General features: G+C 33.8%; 1 protein-coding gene across 1 annotated transcript in view; it reads right to left on the bottom strand.

Moving 5' to 3' along the window:
* Positions 1 to 4,100: 4,100 nt before the first annotated feature.
* The window catches only part of LOC149075036 (CD63 antigen-like), a 29,229-nt gene continuing 12,192 nt past the window's right edge, over positions 4,101 to 21,137 (bottom strand). The window contains exons 3-7 of the mRNA XM_089246052.1: positions 17,379 to 17,453; positions 13,230 to 13,322; positions 10,536 to 10,655; positions 8,424 to 8,507; positions 4,101 to 5,484 (exon numbers count right to left, since the gene is read on the bottom strand). Coding sequence (XP_089102178.1) covers positions 5,419 to 5,484; positions 8,424 to 8,507; positions 10,536 to 10,655; positions 13,230 to 13,322; positions 17,379 to 17,453 — 438 coding nt within the window. The 3' untranslated portion in view covers positions 4,101 to 5,418. The remainder of the gene's footprint in view (positions 5,485 to 8,423; positions 8,508 to 10,535; positions 10,656 to 13,229; positions 13,323 to 17,378; positions 17,454 to 21,137) is intronic.

Genomic DNA, 21,137 nt, shown 5'->3' with positions numbered 1-21,137 from the left:
CCCCGCCTCCCCATTAAAGTGAATGCCTGATGACAACTCAGTATCATGCATATGATGCAGGTTTCTCGATTTACTTGATGTACAATGAAAGCCCCATTCAGTATCAACTAAATAAAAGCATTCCATTAGCAAGATTCTTTCTTGCAGAATTTATGGATGCATTTAATATGACGTGTTTCTGACACATTAATTTACACATTTCACAGATTTAATGCGTTTTGGTAAAAAAAAAAAGGATCAAATTCAAAATTTCAATAAAATGTCCGAAGTCCAACGATGCTTATGTTGGTACATCTATTACTTTGAATAAGCAATTAGGGCATAGAACTCAAGGCTTCATACAAAAAATAATTTCGCTGTTTTTTCATCGGGAGAACCCTAGTGCCATATACTAAAGAATTGAGAATACTTTGTGCAATTTAGCTAAGTGATATAAGTTTAGCTCCCTATATTTTTCTGCATTTTTTCCATGCACAAAATCTAGAGAAATATACAGCAGCTTTCTTTCTGCACTGTATCTACGGATTAAGTCTATATTTACCCCAAAGATCTATACTTCTCTTAATTAAGAACTTTGCCACATATCAATAACCATATCAACCCATGAAAAACATAATAAAAACATATCAATACCATGCCACGTTATTTTTACTTCAATATCATTAAAGTTATGTAGAGGAAACATGAAATTTAAATTTTGCGATTTAAAAATAGTGTTTTAAATCGCATATACCCTGCTCCAATTTTAAACAAATAATTGCCAAACTTTGTAACAAGCTTCCCTGGAGAATTCATTATTGCTAGGACAAATTCCCAGACCATCGGGGCCATTTTAATGAGGGAAGATGTTTCATTAAGATGTGATAGCAAAGGAACAGAAATAAAAGGTAGGCGAGAGACCAGCATATGTCAGATTACATCTAGAGCATGACTTTCAACAACCACAGAAAATCCTGCAAGTGGTTTTTCACAAAATTAATTGAACCATCTCATTTTTTCATTTCATTAGACTAAATGCAACACGTTTAGTATACCATTATTATTTGAGTGTATAACCGAAGGTAAGTACGAGGCCATGCGTACTGGCACATGCCCATCATGCCACCTTTTAAAAAATAAAGACTGGCATCTACTGTACTTTTCAACCACTACATTGCTAACTTGAAATTTTGTTACACGCTGTTCTATGTTAGAGATCAAGAACTTTTCTTCTATATCTCTCTCCCAAGAACTCTTATCGACTGAAACAACCTACCACCAAATATTATAGACTAGCTGATACCCGGCGACGTTGCCCGCCCCGTAAAAAATTTATATACGTATATATAGCTTATTAATTCTTAATCAAAAAAATTTCTGCATCAAGTAAGAAAAAATTACTTTTGTTTTTAAATATTTTAATTAAAAACTTGAAGCAATCGCTTGTGGATACACAATATTTTTTGTTTTTCCCTCTGGTGTGTAGATGTACAAATTTTTGGGATTACAAACACGCGAATAGGCAACTAAAAGCTGTCCGTGAGAAATACAGGGCTCAAGTAGGTTGATACCTGCCACTGCTAACGACTGGCCTTGCGCTTTGTTGATTGTCATGCCAAAAGTTAAACGAATCGGGAACTGTAATCACTTGAAAGTGAATGGCATTTCTTCAGTGATAATTGGGATACGTGAAATGAAGACGTCTTCTCCTTTGACACATCCAGTTAGAATCAGTGTTCAATGATGTAATTGGGCAATTTCTTCAGGCAGAGTCTCGGTGTCTCCAAATTTCTTAAAAGCATTATAGGTGCTCCGACATTGAGGGCCAAATTGTGTGCTGGCACACCCGGAATATCCAGAGTTCAGAAATTCTGCAGAATACAGAACTGTCTGCTCTGTGTCAACCTATTTGTAAGATGTGGAGTCTCCCGGAATAATTTTTAGGATTTTTTCGTTGATCTTGTTCATACTGTCATTTTTTGATGGCAGAATTGCTTTCTCACAAAGCCACTCGTGGTTTCTGTGATTTTGTTCAATGTTTGGGAAGACTTTGTCTGCAAGTTCTTGAACCGAGTTTAAAAAATAGTAAAATCCATTTGGGAATGTAATGAGTCCAGTGCTTAGGTCTCTACGGGAATTGTTCCATTGCCAAGTTTGATCAACTGACGTGAAAATTATAGCAGTGCCGAGTCATTTTTCAGTTGAACTCGCATGTTAGTGGATAATGATAGTTTTTTTAACTTTGTGCCAGAGTGTTGATGATTTAAGGCAAGCATTGAGTTCATCAGCTGGCGTTAAACATTTTTATTCCCAATTTTGTCATCGTAATTATTGTCCTCTTGTTAGCGACGTCATACGTCCAGTTTGTGCAGCAAATATTATTCAAACGCCTTTTAAGCATTTTTAATTTGAAACTATACCTCTACAATGGGCGGTTGATAAGATAAAGGCCACATTAGCACTTACAGGATACCCTGTATATAGGCTAGCAGAAATACCCAGCGCACTTCCCGGGTTTTCTTCAATTACTGGGAGGACTGGAAATGTGACAAACCGTTATAAATAAATAAACTGTTACAATAACAGAATTAAAGGTGTGACAAACCATTGTAAAGGCATATATTCCCGTCTGAAACACATTGTTGGTAACCAAAGTAAACATTCCGAAAGTGATTGTTCAGGCCACGAAACCATTGTTGCCCAACAGTTTTTTGCCCATTTCGGGCATTTGCCCAGCTCTGACGAACTTTTAAAGTAGCCTACAGTTCAATCCCGGACCTGTTTGGTATATATGCAAAATCTGGCGACGATCGGTCTAAAACTGTAGATTTGTATAAAGAGCATACATACTTTCACATTTATATATAAGATTCAGGACTCCCACTCAAGAAATGAGAAAAAGTAGGAAAACACAGGACTAAAAAGTAGGATGGGGGAGGGTAACACCCCCCCCCCCTCAGACAACATAATCATAGCATAATGAAAAAATCCCTAAAATAAAATTATTTTTTGAAAAAAATTTCAAATTAAAAAAATTTAATTTTTAATTTTTTTTCATAGCACTATTTCAGTTTCCTATAAGATTGACTCAATCCAAAGCAAAATGATAAATGACGGTTACAAAACCAATTTTTAACAAAACAGTACACTATCAACCACAGATAATTCTTTGCTCTCTCTCTCCCCCCTCATATAATCATATTACATTCTTTTTTGGAGTCTTCCAAAGTGCAGAGCTTGCAGACTCTTCGGCAATGCACAGCAAATTTTGAAGACATACGTTTTTTAAGATGACGCTCCTTCGAGACCACTTTCAAAAGCACAGTGTGCAAAATGTGTAGATTACAAGATCCGATATAAATAAGGCAAGGTGAACCAGATAGTTTTACAGCGTTGTCCATAATTTTTTAAAGGGATTTGTTCACATTTTACTGCTCAATGCCAGTGTAACCATTTTTGACAAACGAAGCACTTCTATTTCTAGCTCTTCGCTGAGCATTGTAAATATTGTTTATGCCTTAAAAATACAGAAGACAACTGAATGCTATTGGGTAGCATCAGAAATCTAGAATAGGCCTATGTATCCAACTTCTTTGAAATGCAAACTGTTGTTTCACCTATTTGCACCGTAATTTTAAATGATGAATGTTAGTTACTGTCCAAGACCATGAAGCAATAAATACAAAATTATTTTTCCCATCCAGACAGAAGTTTTTAATGACTACTAGTTGAACCCTCAAATTTAATCAACCAAATGGTCCACATACAACCACCCCCCCCCCCTCCCAAATAACCTTAAAAATGATAAAATATACTTTGGCATAATCATTAATTGCATTTAACATTTATAATATTTGGCAATATATCAATGATTTCCTGTTCAATTAAAATCAATTACACAAATTTGTCGATAGGATTTGGTAAAAAAAATAGGACAAAAACTAGAAAGTAAGACAAAACCGAGAAACTAGGACGAGTGGGAGCCCCATAGATTGTACTGCAATTTCAGAATTTTCCTGCATCAATCATATACATAACTTCCACATCCTCTTGTATAGGTCTCAGCCAAACAAAATAGAGTAAATAAAATAAAAACCAAGACAGATATGGGAAAAAAGAACTTACAGAAATTTACCTTTATTACCTTTTACATTCCGATCAACTTTCAAGAATATACGCATATGATGAATAATATACGTATCTTACAAACACTATGAATACAGATGTTTTTTTACTTACAAACAACTATGAAATAAGTACATTGATGCTTGTGTATACATTCACACGTGGAGGGCTTGCGGGAATTTTTTTTGTTCACTGGTTTTTTTTAAATAAACATCAAAAATCCAAGCCATAAAATTTTAATTGGGCACAAGAAGGAGGAGAAAAAGGTGTCAAAATAAAATAGAAGGAACCCTCTTAAAAGCACTAAAAGCCGTTATTTTCAGTCCAATAAATCACAAAACACATTTCGGTAAAATGCTTAAAAATAAAAATCAGTCCCAGATGAGTATCAGACTTCCTCGCAATTAGCGTTTTAATACTTTTATTTGGCATGTTAAAAATAGACTGCGATTTTACACAAGCCTATCATCAACGATTAACATTTTCCCCATCTTCCCAGTACAAATGGACAAAGATGCAAATATACATTTATATTATATAATTGTGCAATATTCTTGGGCCGTTTCATTATGGGCGAAAAAGAAAAGCAATAACAATGCAGAATGATAGCGAGAAAGAATTATAGTTATTAAAATGTGGTTATAGAACAGGTGCACTTTGGTTTTTTTTGAGCAGATGTATGTACATATAAATCGTTAAATACCTCTTATACGGAAGTAAGGCTCCCCATAAGTAAAACTGGCGATTTGATAGTCAGAGATATCACTGGCTAAAAGTAACGGAAGTGGCGGAATAATATATGGATACATAAAATCCCAATGTACAGAGAATCGACTGGTATAAGTACAACACTGGACTGGTCTCGTGTACAGAAAAGGGTTGCATATGTACCTAGTTTTTCCAAAAGGCACTGCATTTACTGCTATTGGGAAGAAAATTTTGAACTTGGAAGGTGGCAAGGATGAAACTTCTGGATGAAAAAACAGATTCGGACCGCAACCAGAAGTAATGAAACATTTTGAACATCTCTGAAGGGTAACCAAACTATATTAAGCCAACAGAATTGTATCAGCATTAAAAAAATAGAAAATATACATTTACAGATAATAATGAACTGATTACCAACTGGCTGCACATGTTAACATAACCATTTAAAAAAAAAAAGTCCACTCATGTAAAATTTACAAAACTTATACACAGTCTCGTGTTCCTGAAGCACCTTAAACAGCGAGAGAAAAAAAATTACATTTCAAAAACACAATCTCGTTTGTATTGGCAGAAAAAAAAAATTGAGTGGGAGAGAAAAAAGCAAATTTACACTCCTTCATATTCTTTTTTGATGGCTCTCGCCAGACACCAGGCAAATATCATTCCGAGCAACTGTAAAAACAAACATTTTAAAAATTAAACTACAAGATGCAATAACTGAAGATTTAAAATAAAAAATCTTGCATGGCATTACCAACTGGTTAATAACAGTCATAAAAAAAAAAGGAAAATTGGCCGAACTCAAAAATTTTATTGTTCCGGTTTTTAAACCACGGTCAGACCTGGTCTGGATTTAATGAACAAACTGATGCAGTAATCAGTTTGTTCAGTTTCATGCTAATTCTATTGCTTTTAACGAGCAGGGCTTACAGTAGCTCAGATTCAACCCTTCGTCAGGCACATCTAATGCCCCTTACACATGGAGCAGATGCCGATCCCTTTTCACATGAGCACATATTTGCCGGCGTTTTGACCGCATCATTAGACTCATGTTTTCACCCCGTTTTCAGAAATCGAAAGCTGAGATGTGAGCCTATCTTTAGTAAAATCCCCAGCAGCCTAGGCAAACCATAAGGGAAGATACCAAGTAAAAGCCTCAAAAATTAGCACTAAGTCATCCCAGTATACGGTACTTTAACAGGAGCTTTTAGGATTTATATATAATTGATGGCTATTTAACTTTAACATGGAACTTTTTTGTGCCATAAAATTTTTTAAAATAATTTTAATAAAAAATCTTTGTTAAAATATGTAACACATAGGCAGTTAAAGTCGCTATATCTCCTTTATCTCAGAAGGAAACGGATGGATACACGTATGTGGGTAAATCCTTTTGATGAACGGGGACCTTTATATGGTGTTTTTAAGGATATTTATGGCAAATAATTAAAAAATTCGATGCAAAATCATCTTTAATAGTCAAAGATGCAAGTGAGTTCGACTCAGACCAGCGTCGTATGAATAGCTCCATATGACCTTATGTACAAAGCCTGTATGTGCGGGCTCTGTGTGGATGCGGAGCCCGCACTTAGGTTTTGACGCATGTGGATGCCATCTGGACCCACACGAACATTTCCAAGTTGCGGACGCATTCCGCATCGTCTGAAAGGCTCCGTATATACCAATAGTTTAAATTTCTGGATCCGCTCCGTGTGAAAGGGCCCTAATCTGTGAAATGAAGCACCTATTTTTTTTCCTGGCCAAAGAGTGAGGTTTATCAAGAAAAATAGGTCTCTAGAAGCTTCACGACTCCCACCACTCACACAAGGGTATTGTTTCTTCTCTAGTACACTGTTGGTCTCTGTGAAGGGCATGTTAATCTGGTAGATGAGTTGCATCTGATTATGTATGCATTTGATTTCTGAATACTCTAAATTTTCCTTAATGTTTCTTTTTGTCTACCTGTAACAGTTTGTGTACCTAATGTTCCAGCCCCTAATTCAGTGATATTGATCATTATTTTCTTTATAATCTGCGAGATGAATTGCACCTGATTGTGCAAACTGTTAGGAGTTTCTTTCACTGCTCTAATAAAATAGTAATAATGCACTTGACGAGAGATAACTGCCAATCAATTGGTTTGACAAAAAGGTTTAGCACCCCTTTCGGCTTGTCAATGTGCAGGAATAGCAGCATTTCATCTAGAAGGGAGAAATGGGCATGGGAAAATAAAGATGGGGAAACTGACCAATAAATTTTAAAAATGGTTAATTTAATCCTAGCTCAACTTTCCGGACAGACTGTGTGACGATCACTAGTGAAATTTTTTCTTTATGTGTTATGTTCTTTATTGTTCAGAAAAAAAGTTTCCAAAAGCAAAACTTTCCACCATCAAAAAGTTAAATAGAAATTATCGAGTTACTAGAAAAATGTTAAATATTTTACATGTCATACTGAGATAATCTGATAAAAACTCCTTAGTATGCTTAACTTCCTAAGTACTTAACTTCTGAAATTTGATTTTCTTGACTTGAAAATGGGTTTAATGGTTTAATTAATGACCAGATTTAACGAGTATTTTCACTAAAAATGAGTGCTCTGTTTATAAATGGGTCTGACTGTATAGTCTCATTTAAGAAACAAAAATTACTTTTAAATCTGGTCCAAGTCTGGAAAAAATTTAACTACACCAGCAGTTTAACCAAACTTGTCATGTGGCTCAAACCACTACCCTAATAAACCTTCATAAACTTCATTTATCTCCCCCCATATATTCCTGCAGGAAATACAATGGGAACCACTGAACTTGACTATTCCAACTAAAATCGGAATTGCATTTCATTCCAAAAAGTTTATGCCATGGCATTTTCATGTACATAGAAACTAGACCAGTACCTACAGTTTCATGCAATACTTCCATGTCATTTACCCTGAACTAAACCGTTGGTCATTCATCATTTGACTGCTAGGGAGCTCTTAAAATCACTATTGAGCTGGTGATTACAAAAAATGTTTTAAAATCTGCATAAGATGTACAAGATTTCCAACATTTTGTGGACTCTAAAATGCTTAAAATTATTAAAATTTGCTTTCAAGGATAAATTTTATGACCAAATGAATATGTGCGGTGTCTGGGCCAAATTATAGCTAGATAAACCACCTAAATGATTGTCCGATGACATGCTATCTCGTTATTAAATTCAGGTATAAATATGTCAGTTGTCATTAGCCATATTTACCAGCAGACAATTTTATTTTTATTTTCATCTCTTGGCATTTCACCAGAAAATCTAGATATTATTGATAACACTGCTCAACACTGATTTTATCCTCAGATATTTCAGTGATTTTAGGATGATTTTGGGGTGCTGATTTGAATCTGACACCGGTTTGAAATGATTCTTCTATACATGAAAATATCTGCTAAACTAGTCTGGGGAAGCCACAGATAAACCGTGAATTAGACAAGGGAGGCACGAGAGACAAAAGTTTGAGAAACACTGCCTAAAGCCATTAAAGTTTCGTCAAGAACATATTTTTTTACATGGTATTGAGTCAATGTTAAAATTTATCAATAAATGAACCATTTTGGAATTGCATACAAAACTTACCTCAACTGCTGCGATACCCAAGCCAACACCTCCAACAATAGTAATCTTTCCTTTCAAATACTCTTCAAGTGTTTTGAAGCAACCCTGGAGCAAAAATAAAAAAAATTAAATGACTTGGTTTAACAGTTTGAAATTATATCATTTGTTGGATCAAATAAAAGTAACTCCTACGAAGACTTTTCAGTGAAGTAAAAAACCAATCTCTCTTTCAATTAGAATAATCCCTTTATCAGAACTGAAAAACTAACTTTTATCAAATCTTTAAGCAGCAGACAAAATATCTTCACTCTTTAAAAAGCCTCTTATTTTAACACTGACAAACCCAGGTATTTTTTGAAGCTGATTTCTAAATAAAACATTTTCCCTATACTCCTTGCTTTTACACGTGCTGAAAATAGCCTACTGAAATATAAAAAAAATGACATTTTTAAAAAGTTTAGAGATTCCTGTGCCACTTAAAGGGTTAAGTCTGATAAATCAAAATATGTGTTATTTGAGAGTAGAAAACAATAACAAAGATAGACATTTCCCCTACAACCATAATGGATGCTATTCACAGGGATGCAAATGCCCCTCGTCCATTTTGGAACAGCAAGCTTTCATTTTTGAAGCAGAAACCTTGAAGTAGGAGTAAAAATGGACTTTGAACCCTCAATGCAATCCATCCCAATCCAACCCTCTGCATGTTCTTTCGGGTCGTATATATGGTCACCTGGCAACCTTAGATCCCTACCAATGTTTTTGTCGTATCAGAGTTCCTTCAGCACGTATGACAAAACTTTCCAAAACAAGCTCTCTGGGTGCACTCGTTGAAAACGCATCCTGCATATGAAAAACTACTAAGCACACTATTGATCTGTATTAACCTGAGCCCACACAGACCCCTGTTGCGTTGCAAAGCACTACCACATGTAGCGTAATAGGCTCGCTCAAATCAGAGCAGAAAAGCCTAGAACAATGTTAAATGGAATGAGGAGGTGCAAGTGATCGTGCACTTCATTCCACGTGAAAAACACTAGTACCGGACTAATCATAGCGCTAAGTAGTGATCCGCGTCAGAAGAAAACGCCATCCAAATAGAACGTGCATAAATGAAATAATTTCTTTACACAGACTGCATTTTTTTTAAACTGTAAACAGACAAAAAATAACGGAGCAGGAAAAAAAAATAAAGGGAACGTTGCTTACAAGAGCAGAAGCCATCGTGTCAGAGTGCAAGCAGATTTTTAGATTCCGACAGCCAGCACACCGTTTACCAGCACAAGGAATGACCACACACTTATTTCACTGTTCCAATCAGTATTGACTGCTGGACAGGCGTGGATTCAGATTCAAAGCAATGTGTCGGAAGGTGATCTATTTTGTGTAGGTTCATTCGACTGACTCATATTTTAAGGCCAAAATTTTTTTCCCATATTAGTCAGCTCTTGGGATGGACGATCTCACCCTTTTGGATCTATGCCTGCTGTCGGAATCAGAAAACTTGGTCTGCACTTTCGAAACAACCCACACCACGAACCGGAATTGACGCAAATATGCAGGGATTCGACGCACCTTGCAACAAGAGAACTCTTTTGGTGCAGCTCTTGCACCCCTGTATTCACAATAAACAATGCAATTTCAAATCAATTCTAATTGTTTATGCAAAAATAAGATGGCAATAAAAAGATAAAAAGATCACAAAAGTGTGATCATAATACACTACCCAATGTAATAAAAGCATGGAAAAAAACCACACACAATGAGAGGAGCGATAGTTGTAAGATGCCCTGCATTGACAACAATGAGTAATTTGTAACAGATTGCATAAGCAGAAATTATCAGTTCAACACCCTTTCCCTAATAGCTCGACCGAAGGAAAAAGTTTTTCTTCTTTTAATTTGTCAAGCTCTGACTTGACTTCAAGATTCTGTGCTGGCAAAGGTAAATTAAGGTCAGTTGAGGCCATGGCCTATATATATTTCATGGTCCCAACTGTAATTCGCATTAACATTTCCTGTTTGAAATATTCCTCCCATTTCCTTTTCGAAAACATAAGTGGAATCCATTGCACACACACTTATTATCTAAAAACAACAGGTTTTGTATTAACACTATAAAAATATAACATACTTGTTGATATGCTTGTCCAGGTAGACATGGATCAACCTGTTCTTTGCAGCATTGTTTCGGAACTACTTTCACCGTGTCATTTATATAATCGTTTGGACCTACGACGCCACAGCATTTCAACTAGATTTCAAATTAAAACAGGGGGGGGGGGAAGAATCAGAACACTTGTATTTGACCATATTCAAACAAATATATAAATATGATATGGCTTTCAAAACTAGTATGTACAGTCACTTGACCGATCATTAGAACTACCAATAAGTAGTTTTTTTCCACACACACACGTCACGCTCAAAAATATTTTCACAGAATGGGTGAAAAAACTTCAGAAAAAAATATTAGTTTAACCCTTCCACTATGAGAAAATAAAATTTTAGATCGAATGGTTATTTTTGTTCCAATCAAAGCCTGAAAACAAAAACAAATATTCAGTGCACAACGAATTCTGTGCTCAGATGGCAAAATGTTTTAAGTCACTTTTCCCAAAAAATTAAATTCTCATTCCAAAGTCTTGTTTGTTAAAATTTTAGAAGCTGGTAAGATTGTCTTTCAGTTTATGAGGAAACAATGGAGGCAAATTGTAATAAGCTGAAAAAAAAGCCACCCTATTCCACGTTGGGAAAACATTATTTACAAATTTACGATCACGAAATTTAAAGAAAGTTATAACATTTTGCCATCTGAGTACAGAATTAACCTGGTACTTAAGTTTCATCACTATATATGCTTGCAATAAAATTTCAAAATACCAATTCAAATATGTTAAATAATACAACTGCATGAATATTTATTTCACTACAAAGAAAATTATTATTTGTTTTATAGATTTAGTGGGAAGCAGTGCTTTACTGCATTACACTAAAGTGTAATGAAATAAACACTTTTACAGGGGCGAAAGATCTGAATTTTATTAACATTTAAAAAAACCAGTTATCCCACACTTCAGCTGTCACCTAGTAATCAAAGTTACATAGCTTTACACTCAAAATGCCAAGCACCCAACAATGTATTTAAGGGATGTTTTACACGGTTAAAAAATTTATGGTAATTTTTAAGTACTGTCAGTAGTCAAAAGGTTTTAAATATTCATTCCCGTTTTACAATAATATACAAGCTGAAATTAATAGTAAAAGAAAATTCAAATATTTTCAGAAAAATCTAAGCAGAGTTTGTCCAATTTTCCTGGGACAAGAAGCAGAAATTAAGGCAGTACTTCAAATTGTTCTCATCACCTATTGTTTGTATTTTATCTGTAGTTCAAACACTTTAAATCAGGACTGACCAGGTTGCCATAGCAACTACACAAAATTATTAGAGCCTAAAATTTTCTAAATGCTATTGTTAAATTGGAATAAATTTCTAAATTAGATACTACGGACGGCACAAAATTTTTCGATTTCATCATGCTGCATCTTTTAACATACGAAAAGTAAAAAGAATTTTATTTTAAATATTTAAGACAGTTTTTCTTCAGCAAAATACCATGCTTGGCTCCTAAGAAATTCGAATTAGTCCCCTAAATATTTTTTCAGTTTGTCACGGCCTGCACTTATACAGAACTGGCACAAAATCTTGTTAAATCTTACCTAAATTGCTGATTCGCAGGAATCAAGTTAGTTTTCTAAAACGTGTTCAGATTCAGAAGATTAACAAACTATACAATATTTTTTTTATAGAAAGTCAATTTTTCTTTCAACTCTTTACAACCTTAATGGGTACAAACTTTTCAACATAACTTTTCAAATTTTTTCAACATAGACGGTATTTTGCCGATGATTAGTATTTTTTGCTGTCGGTACATTGCTAAATTACTTCTATGAGGACCAAATATGAACAAAAAACAATGATAAAATCACTATAAACACATTTCAGTCACGGGTAGAAGCTCTTAAGCCTTTATGAACTTTAATCAATGCTTATATTTTTATTTCTATCTCGAATGTGTAAATGCTCTGATTTTAACATAGTTATATTGTGAAGTGACAATGTTTTATAAAATCTATTCACCCAATACACACAGAGGAATAGGGCACAATTAAAAAAAAAAAATTAGGAAACTATAAGAATTAATAGAAATTAAGAATATAAGAGCATCTCAATGAGATGACGAGCCTGGAGTCAGTCTGTTAAGAGGGGCACACAAGCTTTTCTCTACTATCCATGGTTTCAGGTATCCTGTCTATGGATACATATAGAGACTACTAAAATATTGAAAATTGCTCGTTTTGCACCATATTAGTAACTGTTCAGTACTACAGGCAATAAACTGCATCAAAAGCTACTGAAATTCTGAAAACTTCAAACTGAAAATACAAACACCATCCTATGAATCATTAAATTTCATCTACGTAAAAAAATAAACCACAGTTTTAATACATAATCTTATTTTACAAGTAATGGTAATAAAATCAAGTTAGCTGCAACATTCAAGGATTGTCAATGTGAAAATGTAACAAAATCCTTGAGAATATATCCATGAGGCAATTCTTTTATGTTCAAAGACAAGGGTTTGCCAGATACTTATGAAAAATGATCCAATGATATATAATTTAATATTTGTATCACAAATTAGATAAGAAATAATGATTAAAAAAAAATTACAGGAAAACATGACTGTCCAAACAACTTACTCTACATAATCTGGCATAGTCCCAAAAATAAATTTAATTATTAGAAAATAAAAAACTTATAAACCTCTTTTTGCATGTCCTCCCACAAATCCCTGTTGATGTTGAGGTCTCTTTCATGAAAAGTCTTGTTCATGCTCTTTTGAAGGGTATTTTCCAGCTTTTTAAAAAAAAGGAAAAAAAAATTAGTCTGCATAAGTTGAGAACTAAATTTTCACTTTTTCTTCACCGATAAGAAAACCACACATTTTGTCAAGGATATAAATAATTACAAATTAGAATACATAAACTTTATGAATAATTATTTACCCGTTTGAAATAACAGTTCCCCCATCATTGTACAGGGTAGTAAAGGAAATCTCTGAGCCACATGTTATTGATTTTAATGTTTGCATTTATGGATCCATGAACCATTGATCCTAGAGACATGCTTCCAATTGGAAAAGTATCCAAATAATGTGTAGAACTTGTATATCATTCATATTGCAAGGGTAGCATCGTTATCAAAATAAAAAAACTTTCTATATGGACACCCTGTCCCCCATAAACCCAATGAAAAAATAGTTCCGCCTCTTCACAGGCCAACAACAAAACAAAAAAATCTGAGTTCAATATTCACAGAGGTAGTCTCTAATTGGGTTTTTGAGAGGGTGTTTTTAATTTTTGTATTTTAATAACTACACAACCCTTGCAATATGAATGACATTATTTGGGTACTTTTTCTAATTTGATGCCTCTAGGATCAATCATAAAATGTAACCCAAGAACTTTTACTACTTTTCTTTACTGTACACTTATCAATATCACAGATTTTCAATGCATGATCAGTCGAGCTCTGTGATCATATGTTTAACCCTTTATATCCTAACAGTACTTTAAGGTACCAGGTTAAATAATTTGTTTTAAACTAATTACTTCACTTTTGTCTTTAATTAGAACTAATATTACCTACCAAATAATTTACATGATAAATATTGCATTTATAGTTTTTTTTTTTTTAATTTTCTTATTCCACTTTTTCAGATAAAAAGGGTTAATATAACTCAGCAGCCTGCGATATGTCAACTCAAGTGCGATAACAGAAACCCCTGAATTCCCAATGAAATGTCATGTCTTTTTTAATGAAGTACGCTTTATTATTAATTTCAGCAAGTGCACCCTACGGGTTTAGGAAAAATTGTTTCTTTGAAACACTTTTTTTTTGCCAATCTCAAGATATCTGGGATTGGTATTGCTAAAATAAGAGGATTTTAAGGAAGCGAAATATCTAGTCAATGCCGCTTAAAAGGTTAAAGATTGATGTCTCTCATACTCTTAGAAAATGAGTAAAGTACACATATATTAGACCACACAATGCACCTCGTAAACATTCTTCTAAGGAATTTCTAATAAATCAGTGCATGCCAGAAAGTGCTGCTGTACCAAACCTAAATACAACAGTTATAGAGATTGAGATGAACTGCCATGTCTTTCAAATTTGAAAGCAAAAAAATTGACAGGGTATTACCCACATGTTGAACTTTATAACTGGGGACAAATAAATTATTTTATGCACAAATTTTAAATGTTTAACCTGCTCGCTTTCTGCCGAAAGACCTTTCAAGAATGACAACACTCATAAAAGACTAAACAAATAAAAAATTGTGAAGTTAATAATTGAAAAATTATAGTTGTTGATAATTTAAAAAAATTAACTTTTACTTCCATTCAACCTTCTTCGTAAATATTTTTTCTCTTATCATCACAGCCCTCCCCCAACTCCTAATATAATTCAAGATTCCATTATTGGTAGAAAAGGTAAAAACAGTTACATGTGTAAACTTGTTAACCCCAGGGCAACTTTTTTTTAAAAAACATCTTTATGTTGAACCTTACAATACAAATTCATCAAAAACGCTAAACTAAAAAAACTGGTATTAGTTGCGTTAAGAATGTAAAAAAAAAATTTTATTAGAGACAACAAATAAAAACTAAAAACTTTTATTCAGAACTTGTCATTCAAAAACATTTTCACCCCTCAAACTGCTCAATATTTTTTGCGTGGTTAGAGCATAGTTTCCCAAACTTTTACTTCCATTGAACCTTCTTTGTAAATATTTTTCCTCTTATCACAGCCCTCCCAACTCAAGTCAGCCCATAAGGATCCAGTGTTATACCCACCAACTTCTTAGCTTCCACCAACATCCCCTCCTGGACCATTTTAATCACACACACACACCCCCCACTAAATGACAATATAGTCCACTTTGGAAAGCACAGGTTTAAATACAAATACAACGGCACAACAGGCAAAATGCCCAACAAGGTGGCTGAGAAAAAGATGCCCATAACAAATATGGAGGTCATATTTCAAAATACACCAACCCAATTGACAAAACAATCACAAAAATTATAAACAATATATACATATAAAATACTATACAATGCTAATGTATTTATGGTTTAATGTATAATGGATAAAATATTATACAATGCCCATAAAGAATACTTATGGTTGTCTTATTCCAAGTATGGATAGCTTCTCGATTCACCCCAACATGTTTGTCGTATTTCTTTTTAAACGTATCAATTGTGTTACAATCAACTACCCTGAGGGTATTACCCTCAGGGTAGTAAAAAATGAAGTACAAAAATGAAGAGAAGATCGGTAAAACGAGTGGCGCACAACGCATTTGACTCCTCCGGAAACAGTCGGCCAATCACGCCCGACGTAAAACACTGCCGTGTGAGGCTTGTTGCGCTCTCTAGGAAAACAGTCGAACTTGTTTTCTTATTATTGGTGAGTGGACGGCGTGTCACGCTGGGCGATTCACTTTGCACGCGGCACAAAAAACCTGCTCCTACGAAAACCCGGCTTTATAATAATGGGGAAAAACGTTCTTTAAATCCAATTATCCAGGGTTATTGGCTACTAAGGCTTTTTCCCTGTGCTTTGCACTTTTTTAAGGACGTCACGTAAGAAAAAAGTGGCGAAAACTATTTCGGAAAACACAAATTTTTCAAGGACTCTCACAGAATTCTTAAAATAAAATTCTTTTTCAAGGACTCTTATTCATTTTCAAGGACTCTTATTTATTTTCAAGGACTCTTATTTATTTTCAAGGACTTTCAAGGCCTTGAAAATGAACTTTTTTTTTCAAGGACTTTTCAAGGTTTTCAAGGACCGTACGAACCATGGGTAAGCTATTCCATTTATTAACAACCCTATTAGAGAAAAATTCCCTGTGACACCATAAGCTCGCGTTGTCCCTCACCAATCGATACTGGTGTGCCCTTGTAAAAGCAGTTGATTGGCGGTGTACTAAAAGTTCATGTCCATCTTATCCAACTCTGTTGAAAATTTTAAACACTTTGATCATATCTCCTTGACACCTGCGTTCATCCAATGTAAACATTCAAAAAATGAAGTCTTTTTTCATAACTCAAGCCCTGTGTGCCAATAAGGACACGCGTAGCTATGTCCCTCTGTAGGTATGGTATCCAAAACCTTACAGCATACTCCAGTCCAGGACGAACTAAGCCTCGAAAAAGTGGAAGAATGACTTTAGAACGCTAAAAGACCTTTTTGAAAATGAGATCAAGCATTCTATTTGCTTTTTTTGACCACCGCTGAACAATGTTCCGAAAACCTAAGATGCTCGTCAATGAGAATTCCCAAATCGGTGACCCTAGTTGCGTCCGGGATAGTGACACCATTCAACTCGTAAGAGAACCGTGGGTTGTTCGAACCAAAATGAGCGACCACGCACTTATCAACGGTAAACGTCATGCTCCCTTCATTTGCCCATGCTGCAATCCTATTTAAGTTGGTCTGCATCAACTCCCTATCTCTTTGATTCCCGATTACCCCCTTATTAGCTTCACGTTATCTGCAAATTTGCTAACAATCCCATCGATACCCTGATCGAGTGACATAAAGTGATATTCCAATGAAAATTTATTGTTTAAAAAAAATTAACAAGTCTTTAAATATTGGGTACTGAAACCTGTCTTGACATAATTACTTGATGTTTTAAGACTTTTTTTAAGAATAAATCAAAAAAAAAAATTATACAAGACTAAAAATTGAATTTGTTTAGTGATTAAAAAAATTAATTGCTCATTAGACAAAACAGTGAGTTAATAGGTAATTACTCATTAGACAAATTAATGAGAAATTATAAAAATTAATTACTCATTAGACAACAAGTTTTAAAGAAATAAAAAAACAACGTACATCATTTCTGTAGACATAAGCAGTGATTCCAGCAGCAATTTCCACGATGAAGATGATGAACATACAGATTCCAAACTACATTTAAAAAAAAATTAGACATGTATTCACATGATAGCTGAAGATTATATACATATTCAATCACGATTTTCAAAACAAACCATTTCCCCCCTTTACATGGATCCTTCAACCCAATTTACAGCACCCAGAAACGCCTATGTAGGTAATTTTGTTCAAAATTGAGAAAAAATCTGCTTGCAGGATATATAAAAAACCCCCTTTTCCTCTATAGACATGTGGCCTCTATAGATATGAGCCAGGTACATAGTTCAGAAATGTGGATGAAAATTTGATAAAGAAAACAAGTCATGACTAAATATCAATTTTGCCTGAGTTTTATTCAGTATCAGAAAGGGATTCCCATTTAAATCAGGATTGTCAGATTTGCTCCCCGGGTAGATACCCATTTTCTCCTCCGGGCTGGGTTTTTGGCCTAAAAAACCCGGGTTTTTTGGGGAATATTTTTTGTTTTCTAAGAAAATGTGTTTTCAGGTTAAAATTTTAATTTGAGCTTTGTTATTCCAAAAATTTGCTGCATAGTGCAGTGTTTAGAATATGTATATTTTTAAATGATTTTTTAGAAACAAAAATGTGGTAATTTTTTGGAATATCACACACTTTTTTTTATAATTCTTCTACCTTTTTTATGTAAGCATTTAGGTAAGAGATTCACATATTAAAATATGTTACAAGAAATCGCAAACACAAAATGTAACCATGGACCTTAGTTTAACAAATATACCTGATATATGCAATAAGCATACCCACAGAAATTATTTATAATATACAATAATTTTTCACACACACAAATCCTTGTATAAATAAATTGAAGCCTCTGTGAAGAAGTAAACCAATGTATGTAAACTGAATTATCATTGAAAAAATGTTTACATGTTTGCATTACTTTTTTTATAAGGTTTACACAGGTACACGAAACTTTCATAACTGAAATGTCGAGACAAATAACATTATCTCAGAACAAAAAGAAAACAACATTGTGGAATTCTTGAATTGAACATTGGTAACAAACACATTCAAGTGAAACAGAACAAAAAGTATACGACATGAATGTCGCTCTCCACGTATAGTTTTCTCCAAAGTATAGTCTCCAAGTATAGTTTTTCTCCAAAAATAAGACCTAACCAGAAAATAAGCCTTAGCTTGATTTTTCAAGCTAAGGCCTGAAAATTAGCCTGTTAAAATCGTCAGCCAGATGAAGGCATTCTGTTGCTATACATGACAGGTTGTCTTGTATAAAGGGATATTAATATACAATAATGTTATTGACATTTGTATTTAATGATAATTCACTGTATTCTGTAGTTTTAAGTTTCCAAAAATAACCAGTGGCTATGACTAGTGGAAAACACCTCCAGAGTAATGAATCCTCAGAATGACTGCTATCTCCTCCTCTTAGCCAGATCATTTTTTAATTATTACTGCTCCTTTAAAAATATTTAAATTTAATTTAATGAAGAGTTCAATTTAAAAAAAAACTATGGTTCTGGTTACATAGCTAAAAGATTTTATTTTTGATGGATCAGGACACTTTTGGATACATTTTCTGCGGGGTTTGAAAAATTTGGAGATAAAAAATTCTGACAACATTCCCTGATTTCTCAGAATTTTCATTATCCAAATTCATTTATTTTAATCACCCCCAAAGCAGAATGTTTAGCACTGTTCTGCAACGAGCCCTTGGCTGACTGGAAATGTTCTGCGGTAAAAATCCCCCATACATGTGTTTTTTGCACTTTTTCTTAAAATTCTTCCAAATTGTTCTGCAATGTACGTCGCAGATTTCGGCACATTCTACTTTGGGGTTTATCACAAACAATCTTCTTGCTGCAGTTCTGCATATAACTCAAGGTTTAGATACAATTAAAAAGAAGTTGGTGTGTTTGTGTGAACAATTATTCCTTTATAGTATGGTCAATTTTATTAATCAAATACATAGTTTAACATGCACTAAAAATGTATATTCAGACAACATAAAGGATATACATACATATTTAAATTAGATTTTGAGGTTGTGGGGGAAAAGGAAATTCAATTTTACCAAAAAAAAAACTGGGCGTGCAACCATCACTAATGTGAAAGAGCCTGGTTGTGATCGGTTTGTTCTGTTCAGACACTTCATGCTACCCAAGATTAACTTTAAAGCCACAGAGAGATTCCCCCAATGCTACAGGATGTATGTAATGATATTAAATTCATCAATTCCGACACTAACATCAGAGCCATCAAAAAGTTTCCCTGCCACACTCACAGTCCAGAGATGTGTAAAACTTGTTACACAGGCCTCTCAACTACAGTATGTAAACATGAAGCTAGAGATGGCTACATCAGATCTACACTATTATCAAGATCAGTTATTCTCGATTTCTCCTAATCGTCAGATTTTGAACGTGTCAATTTTGGTAAATAGTTTTTAAATATAATGTAATTTACACACTCTTCCCTACTTTGGATGGTTAATGGGATAGGGTGTAGGGAGAATTCGACATGCAGCCACATCTTCGTGGTAAGTTCTCAGTAATTTTGTTATGACAAAGTAGGCAAAGAACTACGAAACTTATAAAAATTTGGTCATTCCCGTTTTTCGAACACATTGCATTTTCCAATAAACATTGAAATATCAATTATGTTTTAATTTATTTTACTTGAACCATAAAATAAGCATAACAAACTTTTGTGTGTTGATTTTAAAATTATATCAACCGATTTTAAATTTTTGTTGTTTTTCTTCTTATTAAAAAGAGGCAACTTTTCCGCACTATAGCAATTTGAAAATAAAATCTGATAATAGAATGACTATTATTGACCACTGTGCACGATTGATAAAACTCATGAGTTGTCATTTATTAGAAAATATTAAAACTTGATAAATAATAAGTGCATAGTCACACATGGGACCGACTAGATATAAAATTCTCTAATAATCTTTTGGAGAACATTCTCATGGAGGAGAATATTTGAAAATATTCCCTGGAATGGCTAAAATTAAATAACTTCACATCAAGGATTTTACTTACAAAAAAAAAAAAAATTTATATATATTTATATATATATAAATTGATTTTCTTTTCTGTCTGTTCTCTATAAAAATCTACAATTTTTAAATCTATCGTCACTAAATTTTACATATATACCAAATGGGATACAACTTATCAATGATAGGCTACTTTAAAAGTTTGTCAGAGCAGGACAAATGCCAGAAATTGGCTAGTTTTTAGAAAAGTGACTGCAAAACAATAAAACATCAAAGTGGAATATTTGTTAAGCCATTCTTATAGGACACAGAACTGTTCTAAATAGACCTAACTATTCCCAATAGTAATTAATCCTTGCATTTCAAATAGATATTTTTGTCACATGTCTAAAGAACGTGATTTGCTGAGTCTTATTGTGAATCTGGATATTGGTACGATCGTCGAAACATTGTTTCTGAAATCAATGAAAGTGAAAAATTTTCTATTAACTTCACTTCTGAAAAATGAAAAGAAATTTTATGTCTACTTGAAGCTTTAGAAAAGAAAAGCTCTGACACTAAAATCTATCCAACATGCTTCAGATATTTTGGATCCTAAATTTTCTATGGTGTGAATCAAAGCAAAGATGAGCATGAATCAGAATTTATTTACCAGTTAGAAACAGGAAGGTATGCCATTTCCAGCAGAAAACATTAGGGACGAGCTTAAT

The sequence above is a fragment of the Pholcus phalangioides genome, unplaced genomic scaffold, assembly GCF_987345545.1.
Source record: "Pholcus phalangioides strain wild (caught in Gottingen) unplaced genomic scaffold, Ppha-v1.0 ptg000016l_1, whole genome shotgun sequence".
Taxonomy (NCBI): Eukaryota; Metazoa; Arthropoda; class Arachnida; order Araneae; family Pholcidae; genus Pholcus; species Pholcus phalangioides.
This window is presented reverse-complemented; position numbering and strand designations above follow the sequence as displayed.